Source organism: Aythya marila (assembly GCF_965140915.1).
Source record: "Aythya marila genome assembly, chromosome: 18".
NCBI lineage: Eukaryota > Metazoa > Chordata > Aves > Anseriformes > Anatidae > Aythya > Aythya marila.
In genome coordinates this window covers 1042403-1063109 of record NC_139059.1, presented here as the reverse complement: position 1 = coordinate 1063109, position 20707 = coordinate 1042403, and the positions used below count along the sequence as shown (strand labels likewise).

General features: G+C 49.2%; 1 protein-coding gene across 5 annotated transcripts in view; it reads right to left on the bottom strand.

Annotated features, from left to right (window-relative positions):
* Positions 1 to 1182: 1182 nt before the first annotated feature.
* The window catches only part of RPTOR (regulatory associated protein of MTOR complex 1), a 136234-nt gene continuing 116709 nt past the window's right edge, over positions 1183 to 20707 (bottom strand). For 3 of the 5 annotated variants that reach the window (XM_082775074.1, XM_082775076.1, XM_082775078.1), the window contains 7 exons: positions 17816 to 17863; positions 11193 to 11299; positions 8814 to 8941; positions 8649 to 8735; positions 5950 to 6066; positions 5248 to 5377; positions 1183 to 3769 (listed from right to left, as the gene is read on the bottom strand). In XM_082775074.1, the coding sequence (XP_082631200.1) occupies positions 3701 to 3769; positions 5248 to 5377; positions 5950 to 6066; positions 8649 to 8735; positions 8814 to 8941; positions 11193 to 11299; positions 17816 to 17863 (686 nt within the window). In that variant the 3' untranslated portion in view covers positions 1183 to 3700. The remainder of the gene's footprint in view (positions 3770 to 5247; positions 5378 to 5949; positions 6067 to 8648; positions 8736 to 8813; positions 8942 to 11192; positions 11300 to 17815; positions 17864 to 20707) is intronic. The other 2 variants (XM_082775075.1, XM_082775077.1) reach the window with 1 other exon arrangement.

Here is a 20707-nt window from a genome sequence, read left to right as displayed (position 1 = left end):
TGGCTATAGGGGATGGGGGGTTATGGGAGAAGGGGTGCCCCCTTTATGGGGGGGTTTGTGGGACAAAGCATTCAGGGGGTGGTGGGGGTAAAGGGGAGGGTAAGGGATGGGGGAGGCTGTAGGGGATGGGGCAGCATTAGGGGGGCTGTAGGGAAAGGGGGCTATGGAGCATGGGGTGTATAGGGGATGGTGGTTGTAGGGGGTGGGGGAGCAGTGGGGAACGGGGGTATGTGGGATGGGGACTAAAGGGACGGGGGACTGTAGGGAATGGGGGCTGTAGGGCAGAGCGTGGGGCAATAAAGGCACTGGGGGTGTGAGAGGAGGTGTGCTGGGGCAGGGGCAGCTGTGGGGAGAGTGGGGGGGTCCTGGGGTAGGGACAAAGGGGGCCCCATCCCCGTTCTCCGCCCAGAGCAGGCAGCACCCTCCACATGTGTCAGAGCCTCGCAGATCCACCGGCACGTCCCCGAGGCTCCACGTCCCCAAGGCTCCACGTCCCCATGTCCAATCCCAGGGCCCTGCAATTCGGAGCCCCCCAGGGCGTGCACACCTCGGGGCCTGGTGCTGTGCCCCTCTCATGGCGCTGCCGTGCTGGCCGTGGTGGGTTTTGGTCGCGGGGTGCCCGCCGTACGGCGCTCCCCGAGGTGATCTGAGCTCCGTTAGACCACTGGGATTTGTGAGACAACACAGCACAAAATGCCCCTTTTTCGCCGCTGCATTTTCTCCCCAAATCATCCATCGTCTCGTTCTGCACCACCCGATGTTCCCAAAGACGTTTTCACCTCTGGAGGCCACGAGGATCCGGCTCTCACTTCCCCGCTGCTGCAAGCCCAGAGCAGCAGCCAGAGGCAATGACGTGAGCACCCCTCAAACATAAGGAGCGAAGCCCCCCCAAAACCTCCTGATGCTGCCCCCCGGCTCCACCACCAGCCCCAGCTGCAGGGATTTACACCGGCAAATCCCTAGCAGCTCAGAAGCAGTGACCTGGGCTTGTGCAAATCTCTTTTGCTCAGGATCTCGACGTGTAAGCAGCCTCTTTGTGTGCAAACAGCCCCAAATCACGCAGTGTGCCACCTAAAAACATAACTCAGCTGTTGGACACGGCTCCCGGCCTCTCGCCCCTGTGGCACTGCCCCTCCCCACCTCCGCCCCAGAAAGTGATCCTCAGACTGAAGTATTTCTGCATTTATTTTTTATTAACCATTTATTTGTTTGTAATTGTTTTACTCTCACATTACAATTGTGTTCTGTTTTTTATTTTTTTTTTAATATTTTTTTGTTTTTGTAAAATAAATAGAGATAAGTGAACTTTTAGGTAGGATGCTCTCCAGATCCTTGGTTAAACTTCATGATTGAATCTCTGCGTCAGACCTGTGAAAATACAGCCCACACACACGCGCTTAGATGAAAGCTAAACAGGCCCAGTTAGTTAAAAACCCATCTCCTGGCTGCGCCGGCTGGCGGGGCACCCGGGAATGCTGGTGAGGAGCAGCAGCTTCCCACTGTGCACCCCCCCCATCTTGCCAGGTATTTCTTGTTCCTTTGACAAATACACTGATACAAGTTAAAAATCTATCGTTTGTTTTTTAAGCTGTGTATGTTAATCGGTTACGTGTAGATCCCAAACCGCCCCCACGCCTGCCCGAAGCCCGCTGCTGGCCCCGGCGGCGCGGGGCGCGCAGGGTGGCCGCAGGCTGGGGGCGCGTACCGCTGGGACAGGCTGGAGCAGCACAGGAGCAGCTCAGTGGGTCAGGAAGAGGCACAGCTCTGTTAGACCATAATTAACTTTTGGTAACTCAAAAGTGGACTTCTAGGTAGTATTTCCTCAAGTTTAAAGCCTTTGATCCATCATCCTGGTGGCCCTCTGCCTCCCTGCTACGGGGGGGACAGCAGCGGTGCTGACGGGTAAGGACGCAGCGCCCAGCTTTTGGCTTCTCTCTGCCTCCACCGTTCATGGAGCCTCGCCAAATGAATTTCCAGATGTGCACACGGCGTTTCATCGTCAGCTTCCCTGCAGCAACGCTGGAATAGCAACCGGGCCAATTCCTCTAACCCTGCACGGCCCAGCTGCCTCGACGTGCAGGGAATGGGGTTATCTGGTACATGCGGAGCGGTGCTGGGTCAGATCCACTCCACAGGTGCCGTGGCAAAGGTAAAGCCACCATCCGCACAGTATGAGAGCATTTCTCAGCCCTTCCCTCATTTGTATGTCCACCACCGTCAGCCTCGTTGCTGGCACAGTTTGCTGGGAGCCTGCAGACCCAGTGTCTTGGCCAGAAGAAAAACCGTGGACTTTAGGATTTCGGAAGCCTACCTTTGTCAATGCAGTGATTTTTGCACAAGCGCAAGTTCTGTTCTTGGGCAGCTAAATTGCACCACAGCAGCACTTGAAAGAAACCTGCCCTTTGGCTTTGCCTACCTCTCCCCCACAGTGACCTCCAGACACATCATGGACTTCAAGGGACAGAAACATTCATCATACAGACTCGGAAGGTGCCGATAATGGAGCTGCCTTTCCCCTGGGTAGCTGGGATAAAGCTGGTTTGCTCTAAGCAGGAAGACCTGCTGCCTTCCCCCTTTAGTGATTCTCTTGTGCTCAGATCACGTGTGGCTGGTTACACGCCCAGTCCTTGCAGGGACACACAGACAAGCCACAGCCACGCACGCAGTGTGTGTAGCTGCAGGCACCCAGCCACAAAGTGCACAAATACTCGTGTCCATCACCTTGCTGAACATTAGCACGTTGGAGCGAGATGAAAGCGTGTGGCTTGAACCCGCAGCCTCCCCTGCTGGCTGGGCAGTTTCCAGGTTATCAAACGTGTTTGCGGAGTTCACTGCGGGCAGGGCAGCGACTGCAGAAGTGACAGTGACAGAGACAGCCCAGCCTGCACCAAGACCATGTGCTTGGGTGGAAAGTGGTGACTTCAGCGACTTGCTGGGCTGACAGAGATGCTCACGCTCTTTCTTCCCTCTTTCCTCCACGTGCACCCTCATGGTATGGTGGCATCCCGCTCTGCTCCCATCGCCTCCTCGAGCCACTTTCCTCAGGATCCCTGCCATCCCTTGCCACCAAGTCGTCCTCTGTCTCTACTTCCACTGGAGGGGAAACTGCAGAGAGGATAAAGTTCACGCAGAGGGGACGTGTCCCTGCCTCCCCTGCCCACCTCAGGCGGTGCAGGAGCAGGTGCACGGTTCTGCAGGTGGGCAGCTTGAGTCTCGCTGCCCTGCCAGAGGAGTTGCTGTTTGGCACGGGGGAGGCAGCAGCTGGAGGGGTCCCGTGGTCAGCTCGGACGCACAGAGCTGTAGGCGAGTCCTGACTTCAGACCTCAAAGCAACCTACGCTCCAGCAGAACATGGAAACAAAGACTAAAACAAAAAGCCCTTTTCAAGGGTACCGCCTCATCCAGTCCAGAGCTCAGGAGCCGTGTTCCTAACAGAGAAGCCAACCACTGGAAACAAAAATAAAATGTTCCTTTTCTGTAGCTTTTAGAGGATACAGCTGAAAAAAAAAAAATAGGAGATTGTCTCTCTTCCCCTTGTCAAAATCATCAGTAGCTAAGTCAGAAAAAAAAAAGTTCAAGTTACGGGTTGCAGCAGCAGCCAACACTAAACATTCAAGTCGATAATTTCACTATGTACATTATAGGTGAGACACGGCCCTGCCCGCTGGGACTCCCTTCTCCGGTGACGCTGCCACGAGCCGTTATCTGATCCGCTTCTCCACTGAGTACACCGAGATGTAGTAGTCATTGCTTCCGACTGCCAGATGAGGCTGTGGAAAGAGCAAACCAGGGATAAACATCCAGGTGTTCTGCAGTAATGAGAGGCACGTCGCGGGGAAGATGGTAACGGGTGACATTTGCAGCAGTAACACCCAGATGCTGGAAAACTCCTAAGTGCATCTGCCAACGCAGCTCTGACGACATTTTGCCAGGACCTACACTGTCGCAGCGAGCTCTGTGCCCATTTCAGCCGGCGGAATAAATGATGGGGACTGTTCGTTGCCAACACCTAGCGCAGTTTTTCCAAACGACTGCAGATCTGTAGTTAGGAACAGTCGCCTGGACTGAAAATTAACATGCCCTCTTCCAGGAGGCCCAGGCACGATCCCGGCCGTGGAGACCCGGGCTGGATAGGGTTTGTGTGTTCATTTAAAGAACAAAATATTTCAAATCATCAGCCACTTCTTCCTTCGTCCCCCAAACTGTAGGACAGCAAAATCACCACTGAGCTTTCTGCAAAGTGACCTTTCAACAGCAAAGGGGAGATAAGCTCCCCTTTAAACCCCATTCCCTTCAGGATGTAAAACGTGTGCAACCTTTGCAGAAAACCAGCTTTCCTTCTGCCTGCCCAGCTAATACCACACCCGAAGATGGCACTGCTCTTCCCTCCTCTCCTCCAGGCCCTTCATCATTCCCACTGCTGTTCCCATCACATATGAAGTATTTGTGTTCTGACTGGCAGGTTTCTAATGAAACTCTCTCCCTAAATGCCTTCTCCTCCTGTTTTTCCTACCCATTCACATCGGTTTTCAATTGGTTTCTCAATCTCCTTTCTCTTATTCTCTTCTCTGTGTGAGCAGCAGTCCGTAATGCAGATGGGCACCCGCCTCCTAATTAAGTAGCAAACAGATTCTCTAACAACTGACTGCAGAGCCACCTCACCTATATTCAGAAATTTCCTTTTTACTCTGTTTTATCCCAGACTTCATCAGCTTGTAAGCCTTTAAGTTTTCTCTTTTTTTTTTGACAGTTTTTCTGCTGCACAGCATTAGGTCTTCCTACAGCCTTACATAAGCAATAGTGTAAAAGCAGCCCCGGAGACACAAGGGTGAGCCTACTGTCTACAAGAACAGAGGCACGGGATAAATAAGCACACAACATTTGGCACGCTGGAAGTGAGAGACTGCACCTCTCCACTCAGCTACAGGCAAATTCACCTTGGAGGATTTCTGTGGCAAGAGACAGAGCTACACCAGGCAGCAGACCCAGAGTGATGGGATCAGTATGCCAAGCTGCCCCACAGGTCAAAAGGGCTCAGCAGCTGGGACATCAGCACTGGTGGCACCTGGAACAGGCTGGAGGATGAGCAAGGAAGGACTCGGGCTAGAAAGCAGGCTCAAAGGGCCTTCAGAAAACTGAGCTGGGGCAGCACCTCTCTGTGCTGGGGGAGTCTCTGCGCCTTTCCCTCGTCCAACACCACCTTTAACTGAGAAATGCAAATTCCAAAATCTCAAAAGAGAATACAGACCCAGTGAGGATGGAAAGCCAGGCAGCTGATGGCTCCAACTCTTTGTCCCATAAAACCATCGTAGTATTTGATATTGTTGATCAGCTCCCCATTTCCATTGTAGATTGCAGTGAACTGATTCATTGAGCCACTGGAAAGGAATGAAGAGAACACGATGTCATTGACAACGTTGTGGGAACACCAATATTGTTGCCCACAGCCCCTTTTTCAGCTGGGGAGACCTCAGCTCATCAGGCTAGTGTGCAAGGAGCTCTTACAAGCAGTGAGATCGACTTCAGCTGTACCATGGCAACCTCAGCACAGAGAGATTTGCAGAAAGGCTCGAACCACAGCCCCTGTTACGGTGTGTGACAAAGAGAAAACACGGAAAGCTGATGTAGGCGCTCCCTGGAAGCAGACCCCCTGCAACCTCCAGGACTCCTGGCTGTGGACCGGGTGCTGGTCCCCTGCTCTGTGCCCAAACACACACACGCTGAATTTATACAGGGACCTGACATGGGAGTGAGAGACAGCACGCCATCACTGCTGGCAGTGGGATGCCCTAAGGCATGGCAGGGCTAAAATACCCAAACTGCAAACATGGGAGCGAAACTGCACTTTTTATGGTGAGGTTAAAACAACAAAAAACACGAACGATGTCTGCAGAGACAATTTGTCCTCTCTTTCCACTCCAGAGATGCAGGAGGTGAAACTGGAACTTACCACGCAAAGAGGTTGGCTTGTGGGTGAATGTCAAGAGCCGTCAGCCCTTTTACTATCTGAAGGACCTTCATGGACTCTGGCATCCGGGGGTCGAAGAACCGCACGTCTCCGTTCACACTGCCAACACAAGAGTTTCACAATGTCAGGCTGTACCCAGAGCAGATCCTAAAGCCCAGGGAACTGAGCCGTGTGCCTGTCTGCGAGCTGACCACCTGATTCAGGAAATTAGGGCAGAGAAGACACGCACCCTTGCCTTCTCTATCAGCGCAGCTGAATTTCCACTGATGTCACTTTTATCTGGTACCATCCACAAAGCGTTAAGAGCTGTGCAAACAGCCTGCCGCTGCCCTCAGGAGCGATCCATTAGTACTTTTATCACTTACAGCCCATCACTGAGTGCAAGTGCCTTTACTGCTATGTCATACCCAATACACTAAGCTACACGTCAGAACCAAATTCCTTCTCCTTTTCACAGTAGGAAATTGTGTTAGCGAACTGTAACCAGATGGGATCTGCTGGTACGATCTATTATGCCGAATGCCTGGGCGCAGCCGCATGTTCTTGCTGTCCAAAGCACTCTGTGGACCAGGCGTAACAAATGTTGCTTAACACTCGGGCGATATGTCAATCCTATCAACGACTTTATCAGGGAAAAGACAGGGGGGAAGGCAATAATGGCAGTGACAAGATACCGCGCTTAGGAGATAAAGCACTTTTCAAAGTGCATTTCACAAATGACTCCTCGTTGTTAATTGATGTCTCTGAAATACATCAGCAGAATCACATCTGTTGGAAGAGAAGAGGATGCATCTTCCCCTATAGCCCTGGAACAGAGGGCTGAAGGTTTGCTGTGATACATCTGCACTTCCACGCTTCTTAGAAGAGACTGGTGTAGGGAAAGACCCACAGAAATCTTATGGAAACTAAAGGCAGCGCCAACTCATCTGACCTTGCTCTACTGGCAGCAGAAGGAAGGCTTTTGGCAATACAACTTTAAAACATTTTTTCCAAGTAGTACGACAAGATGACCACGTCCAACTACAGAGTTAAGAACATCTGAAAGCATTAAGGAGCACATTGCCTTCCGTTTCTTCACCTCTGGAATATCTAATAGCAATCAAAAGGCTGTTATACAGGGTTACTTATATCATTATAAGAAGCTGCAACTCCAGCTGCCACATAATTAAATCCAAAACAAATTAAACTTTGGGCTGATTTCATTCCTAAAGACTGGATAGAACCATTATTTGAGAGAGATCAAATATACAGTAAATTCATTTAAAGTTTTGAACCTCAATACGATTGAAAATGGTTCAGAACATATCGGAAGACCATGTAAGAGCTTTAAAATGGAAATGAAATTCTGTGACGACGGGACTACTTATGAGAACATGGTTTTAAGAAAGCACAACCCAACTGAACAGTAACGGTCATCAACAAGTCAGCAACAGCTAACTACTAAAGCAGGATATTCCGGTGTTTAAGGACCTTTTCAGACAATGCAGTGAACCACTGCTGAGCGATGGAGAGAAACAGAATCCGGGTCTGAATCACCCAGCTTGTATTGCAAACTCCTATCCCTGGTCTGGATGAAAAGTTTCTCTACGATTCAGAGAATTACTCCACAAGCAATACAACGCCTTGAAGTTCTTTTTTGGGAAATAGTTATGCCAGGCCCTCTTACATCCTAACATTTGTTGTTTTTTGTTTTTTTTGAACCTTGTTGTCAACCAAAGGATGGTGAAGTGGGATAAACTGAGAGTGGTGTGGTTTGTCTTAAACACAGTTCCTTTGGGACAGGACCACACCTGCCTTTTGAGGTATAACCATTTTCTCAGACTTTTTCAATCCTGAGAAAAAGCATCATTTGCTTATGAGGGCACTGAGGAGAGGGAATAAATGAGCCTTCAGATACAGGCTGGCCAAGTATACAAGCCTGACCCCTGGGATTGTTGAAAGAGATTACAGAAAGGAAGATTAAAAACTCTAATATGTGAGCTTGACAAATCTGTCAGCGGCATCACTTAAGCCCCTTTCTGAAAATCTCAATAATTTTTTGCTGGCCCATCCCCCACTCCAGGAATGTTCTGCACCCTAGAAAACTGTTTTGTTTTCATTTTGTAATCAAGAAAAAGGGCCTCTCTGTGTGCAAACAGCGGCTTTGTGACAATAAATTATATTCTGCTGTTCTTTAATGGCCAAATAAGTATATGCTGCTCTCTATGCAGTATTTACCAGGCAGCAGAAATGGATTTATGTGTAGAAAATTGCTAAACAGCAAAGTAATCCTGCACAGCAATATGCCCAACAGATGCAACATAAACCTCCTTCCTTCTCGTGTTCTATCTCAAATGACCCCAGAAAGATGCTGGCAATCAAGAAGAACAACCATAAGATATGCTATATCTAGCTTAGGTTTCTGGTTCACTTGATTCCTCCCTCACATGCCTCGTGATAGTGATTTCAGCACAGATACCTTCTTGTTTACTCTCAGACCTAACCAACAGGCTTCCAAGGAAAGCTTCACTTTTTTTTTTTTGCCTTCTCTCTACCACGTTTGAGCAGGAGTTAATTACTGAAGTAAATGTCAACCTAAAAAGCTTTACGCTCTTACCTTCTGAAATACCAAAGGTGGATTTTAAACTGAAAAGCAAGCCGTGTTTAAGAGAAAACAGCTCAAAGAGTAAAAGCTCTTTTACCTGACACTCATTATGTTGCCTTCAGGATGTTTCTGCAGGTATGCCTTCACCACCCAGGCTGTGTGCTCTCGGTAGGTCATGACACGGCTGGGGAACAAGCAGAGAGGAGAAACGTGAAGGGAAGGCAGAGGAAATGCGAGGATCTCACTGAAGCCGGGTAGTTACCATTCACTCAGAGCCATCCTCCTGTCAAACACGCGGATGGAGCCATCACCCAGCCCTGCCACGATGAGCGAACGATGAGAATCACACGAAAGGCTGGTCACACAGCTGTCCGCTCCGGTGGGGATGTCCTAAGGAGAAAGCAAAAAAAGCCCAGTTGAGACCATGATGTCTCTTCAAGTCTGCAACCCCAAAGAAAAGGTGCTAGAGTCAAGGAGCCAGAGGCTCCCTGCACCCTCCTCCTCTTCCATTCAGCATTCTGTACATCAGTCCAAAACTAAACCAGGGGTAAACCCTGATCTGCACTGGTGCAAAGCTTTTCTCCAGGCTCTCTGGACATGACCAGAAGTGAAGGAGTGGTGGCCCTGAGGATGACCGTCACTGCTGCTGTCCTGTGTCAGAGCCACGCAGCCCACAACTCGTCCCACAGAGCCCAGAGAGAGAATTCCAGCAAAACCAGCTTGTGGCTCTGGTTTATAAACCAAAACCAAGGCAAGGTCTGTTTTGGGGAGGAAAAGTTAATGTTATCCTCTTCTAAAAATATCTAATTAGTTAAAGTAAATGGCCAGAGGAGTTATTTCTCCATAAACCATCTTTTTTGGCTATAAGTTTTGAATGCCATTGGAATGGCAATAAACCCAGATCTAATAAGGTTTTAATTTTTTTATTTTTTTTTTAGCACTTAGCTCTCTTCCTCCTTTCACCATTAGGATCATCACTGCACCTCTGCAGCACCCCGGTGTTTGCTGCAATGGGCCAAGTTGAGCAGGGGACAGCAGGACTGGCTGAGTGTGACCTCCCTGCCCTCCCAGCAAGGCAGCGAGTGCTGCTGCAGCAGCTCTGGTGCTCCTGAACAACGTCAGAGCCTTACAACACAATGAGCTGCCCAACTACAACGCGGGGCCACAAAATCTTTTACGCAAGATAAAGCCGGCCGGTGCTGTGCCACTTATCAATCCTTGCTTTAGGACCACGTGACAGGAAGATTCAGGTTATCTCATTAGATGCCAGGCACTGTGTGCATTAAAACAAACATGGAAAAGGAAGACTGGAGCTTGCATGGGCAGCTGTGCTAGGAACATGTTGCACACTCTTATTCTGATGCTGCTGCTTTCCCCCTTTCTACTTGCCATAAACAAAAGAATTACTTGGAATTATGTCTATGAAGGGTATAAAGAAAAAAAAATCAATTGAAATAGGTATAAACTAAGTAATATTGCCAAAGTAGAATGACAATCAGGAGACACGTTAGAACTGCATTAGCTAATTTCACACTTCAATCCTATTTTTGCTTCTGTGCAAATTCACCTTTCCTAGTTGCTATTCACAGCCTGGGCTGAGTGAAGAAGCTGTTGGCTGGAGGCACCAAACTTCAGGGGCTGTTTTCAGACAGCTATTCTAACTGCCTAAAAGCAGATCGTGTCTTTGAAGCAGAAACAAGCAGCAGAAGTGAAAATGAAGTACTTTCTTCTTCAGCTACATCCAAAGTGCTTCCAGAGGTTCACTTTTTTGCAGTTCAAAGAGTGGGAAGGCACCTTTATTAGCTTGGATTACACAGCTCTGCTGCTCTTTGTGCTGAATTTCAGTTTCCCGGTGTTACTGAGTCAGGAAGTTTCAATCACTTGAATTTCAACACAACCAATCTTTGTAATTAAAAAAGAAACAACGTGTTTTCAGATACTTTCAATACAATCATTAATCCTCGTCATTTAAAAGATTTTCACCTCCTGAATTTTGATGTTCCCTGATTTACATAGAAAAAAAAAACAGTATGTGAATGTAATTAAGATTAACATAGACTTAATTATCCGGCATTGCAGGGTCAAAGTGTCATAATTAATGTTCATCCACGGGTAATTAATTTCTAGCAGCTTTGAAAACTAGTCTTCTCTTTTTGTCTCCAGCATGGTGACTTCATTCTCACAGACCAGCTGCTCCTCCTTGTAATTCCTCAGAACCTTTTACTTGCTTATAATTGACACAAACGCTTGGATGGTCCGAGTGCTCTGCCACCCAGCCAGCTCACTGCGAAGTCTCCTGAAGGATTTTTGTGCTCTTTCACCTGTATGCTCATAGGAAATCCTGTCTGCATCCTGGTGACTGCCTCTGGATTTCAGAGGCCTCCCCTTTCCCAGACGTTACCGCTCGCCATCCAGAGCAACAGCAGCAGCTTCCAGACCTGACACACTTCCTAAGCATGTGCTCAGTTTTATTTGTCTTGTAACGTGACTCTGAAGCAGGGAAGCAGCAGATCCAGATCCATGGGCCTGTCAGCTCTTCACAGACAAGTCTCAGATGCTTTGGCAGTGCACAGGGAGCTAGCTCGGTGTGTGGGATGCTCTGGGAGAGAAAAGGTTAGTGGGACAAACACGCAAATGTTACCTGCACTTTCATTTCCCGATCTGTGTCCCAGATCCGGATTATCCTCACGTCTCCCGAGGTCATGAGGAGCCCGGTTTCTTGTTCCCAGTCGACCACCATTCCTGCTCCTAGGAGAAAACACAGGCAGGGTGTGCAAATCACTCTCCTCGTCAGCACAGGCGCTAATTACAACACCAGTTTCTGTAGCACAAGGCCGTGAAACCTATCGTCATTAGAGAAAATTTACAATTGCATACACACACACCCATACATCCTCCAAATAGGATTAAATCAGCTGGTCATGGATTTCAGTCCAAAATATGTCTTTTACCTCTTTGCTAGCTTAAATGCTCAGAAAAGCCTAGGAGCAGATGGCCTCCACGGGCAGGGGGATACAGCCCTCCGTGGACTTTGGGAAGCTGCTGGGGTCTTCTAAGGGAGTCCGAGGAAGTTATCCACCACCTTACAGGATACCAGACTAAACGAGGACTGAACTGGTGACATTGTGAGAGGTGAGAGTCTCTGGATTGCCACGATTCCTCATTCTAATAGAAATCTGCCCGTTTCTAAACAAGGAACAGCAACATCATTGCTGCAAGGCACTGAATTAAACAGCTTGGTAGGAGTAAAAACTCATTTGCTATACTGACAAATAAGGAGGGAACATTCTGCAATTATACTGAGTAAAATACATTTATTAGAGCTTTTGATCCTCATCTTTAAGGGCCTAAACTGATTGCTCATTGAAGTTTACCAAAACGTCCCCTTGTAATTCTCTTGCAGCATGGATGGATTTTCTATCCCCCAAACACCTGACATCGGCATCTGCTTGCAGACAGGCTGGTAGACTGCATGAGGTGAACTTCCCTGGCATGGCAATTTCCAGAGAAAAGTGTATTTCACCTCCTTTCCCAGCTGGGGGAATAGAATGACCAAAAGCTACAGTGTGAGCTTCCTCACCTGAGCACGGAGCACACAGCCAGCAGAACAGAAGAGAGATTTGGGCCAGGGAAGTAACTGGCAGTCAAACCCCAGATTCAGTGGTGGGAAATCTCCAAGGTACAATTTTTGTATCTTTAATTAGAAGAACGTTTGTAGCCCCTGTGTGCTGCCTCCCCAGCACGTAAATGTTTTGCTGGAAGCAGAGAGCTGTACACCAGCTACCTGTTGCTGTTCGTACTGCAAAGGCTGACCTACCCCAAATCTAGGGGTTTTCCACAGAGACTTTTATTCATAGGTAAAAAACAAACAGAAAGAAACAACAACAAAAAAAATAAGCACGACATGAGTGAACCTGATGAGAACTCCAGCTTTTGCCTGCTTGCCTTTGCTCGGGCAGGGCTCTCCCTTTGCCAGAAGCAGCACCTCGTTTCCTCTCCAGCAGCAGCTTGCTGTCCTGTGCGTGCCCAGCTGGGACTGCTGCTGAGAGAAGTGCTCGACAGCCACACACAACACAAGCCAGAGCCCTGCACAACGCGTTAGGACTGGGGGCTCCTGCCCTGAGCCTCCCCTGGTTGCCTTCAGGGGGATTCCTCTATTCCCCTCTGCACATACTCCAAAGACAAGTGCACACCTGGCTTGTCCAAAAGGGATAAGCATGATCAATGATGGTGCCACAATTCACTCCTAGGAATTAGCCCTAGCAGGACGCTAAAACACACTACAACATGCTTTTTGCCAGTTAAGGACCATAAGTACACTTTTTAGCAGACCAAGCACCTTTACAGGTGGAAACAACAGAAGCAAGTCACGAACTCTGAGTTTTTTCCCCAAAGATGATGAAATGACCTTGTTTTGTACAGACCCAAATAAAATGTTTTGCCCATCCCCTTCCTTAGCATCACATTCAAGCCGTTTCCTGATCTCGCTGCATACCATTGAGAAGATTACTGACGTTTATTGACGGTCTTTCATCTTACTGAAGGAAATTCAGGACTCCCAGCTAAGCTGGGCGCTTGTACCTTTATCTTGCGAGCCCAATTGATTGTTACTTCAGATTGCCTGGCAGGAGAGAGGGCTGCTCGAGAGCTGAGGCAAACAAGCAGGCAGTGATTTAGATGATAAACATCACTGAAGTGTTTTCATTTGTCATCTTGTTTATGGCCCATGCGACAAGATAAACCTGGCAGGCTGAGATAGATACCACCATTACCATCGCTGATGGAGTTAAGTAAGCAACGTGCTCTTAGGCAGTTTTAAAGTTCCCAATTTTCTAGTTACGTTCCCCGCTTTGAAGACAACGATTTCCTTCAGTCTGATGGGTGCCAGCAGCCCCTGACCCGCTGAGGTCCCAGCATCCTGTGCCTGGGGACAGAGATGGTGAGTTCAGAGCCAGGGGTGGCAGCTTTTGTGCTGCCGCTGTCCAAGCTTCCCTTGGTGCACCTGCGGGGAATGCGATCACCGAAAATATTTCAGTGGGGAAGAAGCCCCAGAGCGGTCTCAGTTGATGTAAAAGCAGTACAGAGAGCTCCCATGAGAGATCACTGGGTGCAAAGGACAAGGGTTTACCCCTGAAAGAGGAACTGAGGGAAGGAGAGGAGGGGGCGATGCACACAGGGCAGCTCTCTCCGTGCCGGCTCCAAAACTTCACATGGGTGCGTGGTGGGGCTGGGGGGGCTGGCGTGGAGACAACGCAGCTCCTGCCTCCCTTACACAACGTCCCGAGCCTGTGTAACCCTAACCTCTGCTCGGGGAGAGGCGAGTGCTCCCTGATCACTTTGCTCATCCTGTACCAAGCAATTTGATCTTCCTCTTGCCAGCCTTATTCTCTGAAGAAAATACCACCCTTGCTTCTCCTCAGCTTACAGGGTGCTCACATTGCCCCAAGCAACAGAAATACCGGGGTATTTGCATGAAGGCACAGGCAGGGAGGGCTCCTGGCTTCCTCAGGGTGGGAAGGGAGCAGCTCTCCCGCAGCCCCCATCCTGCTGGGCTCCGTCTGCAGAGGTCGCGCGCGTGCCGGAGCTGCGGGGACTGCGGGGCCACGGCTGCAGCCCGGGGATGCGAGAGCCTCCGAGGCTGCCCCGTCACGTAGCCGGGTGAAATGCTGAACTGGAATTGAATGTCTGGAAAGAACAAAAGCCTTCGTATACTCCCTTATGCTGTTCGGAAGCGTGTAACGGGGAGAGATGTTAAATTCCAAGCTGCCACACGCAGTGTGAACCGAAACAGAAATAGCTGCACTATTCCTAGGTAAGGACAAATGTTTTCGTGGTGGAAATGATACAGCATTGGCTCATGTTTACACGTTAAATTCCTAGTATTTTGGGATGAGAAGCAAACGGGGACATACTACTAATTATCACTTCCTTTTTAATTAACAGAGGTCCTTCTCCAGGATGCTCCAACCGAGACCGCAGCTCACCTGCTGTGTTCTGGCTCGCAGGTGTGTCACGTAAGATGCTTCCCAGCCTTATTGTGGCAAAAGGGCAATAATATATTCCACAAACACGATCTCAGCTCCTCGTGAGCCACCTCATGAGGTTTGTGCATTACCTGCTGCCCTATTTCCAAGCTCCCCCCTACTTACAGACACAGAGTGCAGAGAGGCAGCGCTGTGACCCCACTGCTCCTGCCTGACACTGGCTGGGAGTGGGGCTGAGCCACAACCAGAGGCTGAGGAATTGCAGGGACGAGACCCTAACAAGACAGCTCCTTTAATGCATCATTAATTAAGGTTAACACTTTCCCGTAAGGAATGTTACGTTCTCAGATAGCAAGCAACAAATCTTCCACAATTCAGGGGAAAAAAAAAAACAACACATCACAACAGTATTTTTTTGTTGTTGTCGAGTCTTTTAACACAAATACTTGCAGTTCTGCATGATGCGAGATGATATACAAAGCAACACATCAATAACCGTTCTTGAAGCTGTAACTTTCTATTGCTGTTCCCTCCGAATTCCCCCTGAGCATCAGATATTTGTCTCGATGGGATAGTTCCTTGTATAAATTTCAATAAATAACAGCGGTGTTGAAAGCAGCTGCATTCTGGGTGTCTGCACTTATTTTTATCATGACTGGAACGTGGCCAACTTGCACTGGGCATTTCAACGAGATCAGAAATACCTACACAGACCACAGAATAAAAAGCGTCTCCGATTCTGACTGATGATTTTTTAATCACGGGCCCTCCTGGTTGAGCAATGAGGCGCATCACTGTTTTAATTTCCAGGAAGCAGTGGGAGGGTTGTGTGACCTCACTCTTCATTAATTTCTACAACATCCTTTCAGTAAGTGTCACTCTTCTCCTGCCAAGGACTATGCACAGCAAGGGGAAAGAGTACCTGTGATGTTGGGAAGTCAACTGAAAGAACACAAACCCCTGGAGCTGCAACTTCTCCAATTATTTCATTTCTCTAAAAATATCTGACCAGAACTAAGGAGGTTCTCCCAAACTTCTTATTCCTAAAGGACATGGTAGCGGCCCCTGGGAGGTGTGGGAAGACTCACTTTACCTTTCTCTCTCCCCCTCTTGTTCTCCAGCATAAGCCCCGTTTGATTTTGATCTGCTCCTCCTGCAGGTTAGAGCCTTCCCTCTGCTGAGGCTCTGGCACAGGCTGCCCCACGTGGCTCAGGAGCCCCGCAGCTCCCCGAGGCACCTCCTGCCAGGAGGCTAACTTTTATTTCTAAGAATGCTCGGGCTGCCTTTCCAGCCTCTCCCATCTGGATTGCTCACCAAGTGCCAGAAGAGTCAGCATTATTCAAAGCAGAGCAGAGCCTCCAGAGGGTAAGGTCCTGTTTTTCTGCAGAGCAGGTATTTGACGTCTTTCATTTCGTATCGGAAACCCCAGGAGAGCAGGAAGCAAGCAGGGAACTGGCAAGTATGTGCTTATTCTTCCCTGCTTGGCATAAGTAGAAATTTTCTTGAGGTAGGTCAGAGTATGGCCGTTCACACATCACAACTAAAAGCCCCCACGAGGCAGAGATGGATAGAAGTGCACGCGGGTCAGATGCACGCCCTCCTGCTAACACCACCACCTCCTCCTCTAGTCAGTGGTGTGCTGAGACACCCCGAGGAGCTCTGCTGCAACAGGAGGTGAAGCAGCCCGGGCACAGGGTCACACGAAGGCACCCCGAGACTCCTGCTGGCTCAGCTGCCTTGGGGACGTTGTACTTGCCGGCTGCAGGCTTCGCTCTGTGCTCACGTGAGCTTTAGGGATTTCTGTGCTGACTTGCATGAGTGGCCCAGTACGACCTGAACCTGAATTAAGCCCTTGGTCTTCCCGCAGCACATCGCTGATCTGCGGCACAGCAGCACCCAGTGATGCATGAGCGGAGGCAGATCCTTACCTTCCATTCAGCAAAATGCCCGCAGAAGGCTAGGCAGCGAGAGCTGGTTTTTGGTGCTTTAGTGACAAACTGAGTACACTTTACCTGAATACAGCTGGTTTTATTCTGCTGCCAGGCAAACGGCTAATCTGCTATGTTTTTACGACTTCCTTTGGTGAGGGAGAAGGAATCCTTTTGCTGAATATTTCACCAGGAAAACACCTGGTCAGAAAATGCTAATGAGCGTTTTATATCGATTCACGGTTATTTGTGTGCTTGGGACAGAGTGCACTTGCTTGGCATTAGCAGCATTGATCTCACGAAGGAGTGCCTGGTGTTTCCTTAAGCTGCTCAGCCGCCTGCTTTACCCAGTGGGGAATTCCCCGCAGCCAACTCGAGGTAATTTTTGCCTTTCCATTGGCCGGTGGATTTTTGAGTGAAACCCAGAGCCAGGATGCTGAAAGCAACACATCAGCTTTGCTAATTTCTATCCTAGGCTCCAAGCAGTAAGAGATCTGCACAGACCTCGAGCTGAAGAGCTTTGAACTGCACAGCACCGCAGTCACCTTTGCTCTGTTCATCACTACAGACACACTCAGCTCTTATCAGCCAGCAAATATTAACGACTGGGAAGGCTACGTCAACAGCCACATCCCTGTAGGTGCAGGCACACGAGGATGCCCTGACAGCAGCCATCTGTTTCCCCCAGAGCCCTCGGCAGCAGAGGAGGGGGCAGGCTCCGGGCAGCCCTGGCTTCTACAGCCGCAGGCTGGGGAGTTCATTTGCCTTTCTTCCACATGAAAGAACAGAACTCGTACAATTTATTGGGCATGTTCCTGCCGAAAGACTAAGCCCACTCTTCTAAGCCTCCTCGGTAAGATTCGTAAAAGATTCTTGAAAAGCTTCTCTTTTTCAGATGATATTTATAGCAGAAGTGCGTTACAAATAAACCCCAGCACCCATTAGCTTAACGGCCGCTCACGTTTGGAATCTGTCAAACTCCTCTGTCCAGGGATGCTTTGAAATCTTCCTAGAAATTGAGATCTCTACATCCCAGACACCCACCCAGACTTCCTCTGACTGCAGACAGCTCCAAGAATGACACCAATCTTTGTCCTTCTCGTCGGTGGCTGGCTAAGCTCACCTAGAGAGCAGCGGCCCCCTCCCTGCACTGCTCCTGGCTGTTACAGACACATACACAAGGCGAGGAGTGGGAGAGGGAGCAGCAGCAAAGCTTTCCAGGAACCACGAGGACCCAGCAATCATTCAAAAACAATGCCAAAAAAACCCACAACAGTCAACCAACCAGACGTCAGACGAGGAGCTCCTTCCCACCCCAGCTGGTCATAGGTAACAGGAAAGAAAGCACTCACCTCCCTGTTTACTTCTGTCAAGATAGATTGAAACCCTTCGGGCCAGACCTGTGAGAAGACAGGGATTAAGGGGTTGACGCTAAGGGTAAGTTGGTCAGCCAGAGCAAAAATAAATCTTAAAAAAGGCTTAGAGAAAGCAACTCAAATCAAAGGAAAGGACATAAAAGAGAAGCAGAAGCACCAAGAGCAGCACATGCCTCCATCCAGAGAGCAGGCATTAGTTCAGTCACAGCATTTCCTGGGAGCCATCAACAGCGGCGCTGGTCGTGTGTGCAGTGAGTGCTCTGGCTGCCTGACAACAGCACAGATTTGACATTTCTTCTCGAACAAGGAGACTCCTTTGTATGATCTGGTCCCTGTTCTGAAGTGAAATGTATCAGGAAGTGACAGACAGAAATCCAAATCGCTCATGGCATCTGCACAAACCGAGCCACGCACCACGCACCAAGTGGCTCCGCGAAGGGCCTGGCTGCAGGCGGCTGCACCACGGCTCCTTCACCGGGCAGCCGAGCTGCTCAGCACCCAGGGCACACACACACACACATTACAAGAGCTCCATTTAAATGGCTCTTACGTGGGAAGCGAGCCACAGACACGGGTTAGCTCCCATCCACTGGCAGCTCCCAGGCAGTAAGAGAACACTGCAGCCAGCAGGGAATGGGAGGCAGATCGGGATGGCCCTGGAAAGCCCAAGCACAGAAGCCCAGGAGTTCGGGAAGAGACCCTGAGAGGTGTCCAGCCCTCCTGGGCCCCCAAGGAGTGAGGCTCTGGCTCCTCTTGCTGAACCACAGCAGGGAGAACAACGCCGGCTCAGCAAGCAGCACGCACAGAACTGGGGACGGAGCAGCTGAGAGGCAGCGCTTGGCAACTGGGCAGCAGCCGGTTACACTTCTCTACCCAAACTCCAGAGCTGTAGTGCTTCAAAGGGCAAAGCCATCATGACCAGGGGATCACACCTCGTTTCCCTTAGTCCCAAGGAAGCAGTACAAAAAAGCTGCAGAGGCACGTGCGTGACCACTTGTTGTAGGAGACAGCTGGAGAGAACAAAGTCAGAGCAACCCCGAACCGAGCTCTCATGCAGACAGGGCGGTGGGTTACTGTGCTGCTCTGCGAGCTCCCACCATCACAGGAACTCCAAAAGCTTCCTGCTGTGAAATCACAGCTTTGGAGCACGTCAGATTTACATTCTTCCTACACTGCTCATAGAAGATGCTTAGCTTTTCCGACATCTTCTCTGCAAAACCTATCATGGCTTGAAACACTACGGCGATTAACGACGTGTTTTGCCTTTTTCTCTCCCCTCCCCTCTCTCATATTTGTCACGTCAGACAAAAAGTAACACTGCTACATAAACATCCTGATTTTAAGGGACTTTCTTGGTGCATCATGAGTGCAGATCTAAGATCAAAATCAACAGATCTCATATTGGAAAAAAAAAAAAAGAGAAATAAAAAGAGTGCCCGCACAGCAGTTTGACAATGGTTAATTAAAGGCTCCCCCACCCTGAGTCTGAGTCTCAGGTCAACTAAAGTGCAACGAACTGGGGCCAAGCTGCTGCTGGGTGAGCCCCGCAGTGCAGACGGGTTAACATACTCACATCTCTGCATCAGCTCATTTCTCTTACCTTGAGCTGCCTGACACAAGCAAGGCCCAAAGAGTGTGAGTTTCGGTTTTGTACCTCACTTTGCATCACTCCCCCATACCCAGCAGCCCCTCAGTGTCTGTTATTGTCAAATTCCCATTGCTTTGACAACACAGTGATGCTTTTCAAGCTTCCAGAGGATGTGTTTGGGCTTTGTATATCTCTCCCTCCTTTTATAAGAGGGACAACCGCCTAGAAAAGTCAGCATTCAGGTTGCGAGAAGATTATTAAATTCAGAAATGAGCGTAACATGGGAGAAAAGGTTGGGAGAAGACAGAAGGAAATCAATAGTGAGAGCAAACAAGCCCCAGTAAAACTCCTGAGCTCTGCAGCTTCAAAGATGCATCCTCGGTTTTATGAGCCAGTGCTGGACCACAACTGTGGGCTTGGCAGCAAAAGATGACTGTTCAATAGAGCGTCTCATTTCCAAGGGGACTTGATCTACATAGCTCTTTTGAAGTGAGCACAGTTATTTCTCTCTCCACAAAAAACCTGCCCTTTTCTTCTTCTGAACCTAATTCTATCGCTCTGAAGGTGAAAGGCAAAGAAAACAGGGCCCAGACTTCCTAAGACCTTACCAGAAAAAAAAAAGGCAAAAAAAACAACTGAAAGAGAACAGGTTTAAAAGTTTCAACACACTTGTTTTGGCAAGTGTAACCATTCAACTCTTACAGCTAAATCAGTTCCTGCCTCAGCTCTTAACCTATTTTGCAACATCAAACATTGATGCTCTGGTACAACCCTTTCTTCTACGTTAAAGCCCTGGAGAAAGTAAGGTAAGATCAGCAAACGCTGTGCCTTTGGAAGGTGCATGTAGAAAGTAAGGTCGGAAAGGGAATTAGCCTGAAGGTTCGGTCTACAGCTGTCAGCATCTTCCCTGACCACAAGTGATGATGCAGCAAGAAGCTGGTGATAAGCTAAGAGCAGTCGGGGGGAGTTCCCGGGCATCGTCTCTTCGGGTGAGTCCATCACCAGCACCAAGGAAGCAGGATCCTGAACCCGGGCATGGCAAACATTAACCAACGTCCTTCACGAAAACTGCTGTTGACAAGAAAGCAACAGACACCAACGGAACGCTACCAAGGGCAACCTGAGATGACTGCTGATTGCTTTCCTCTTTCCTCTCTGCCTTAGGAGGAATGTTACCGCTGCTTTCGTCCTCCTTTTACTGACATCGCTGCAAAGAGCAGGGTTTGACCATGGCAATTTTCACAGCATGCTGCAAACTTCCAGCAGCTTCTAATCAGTTT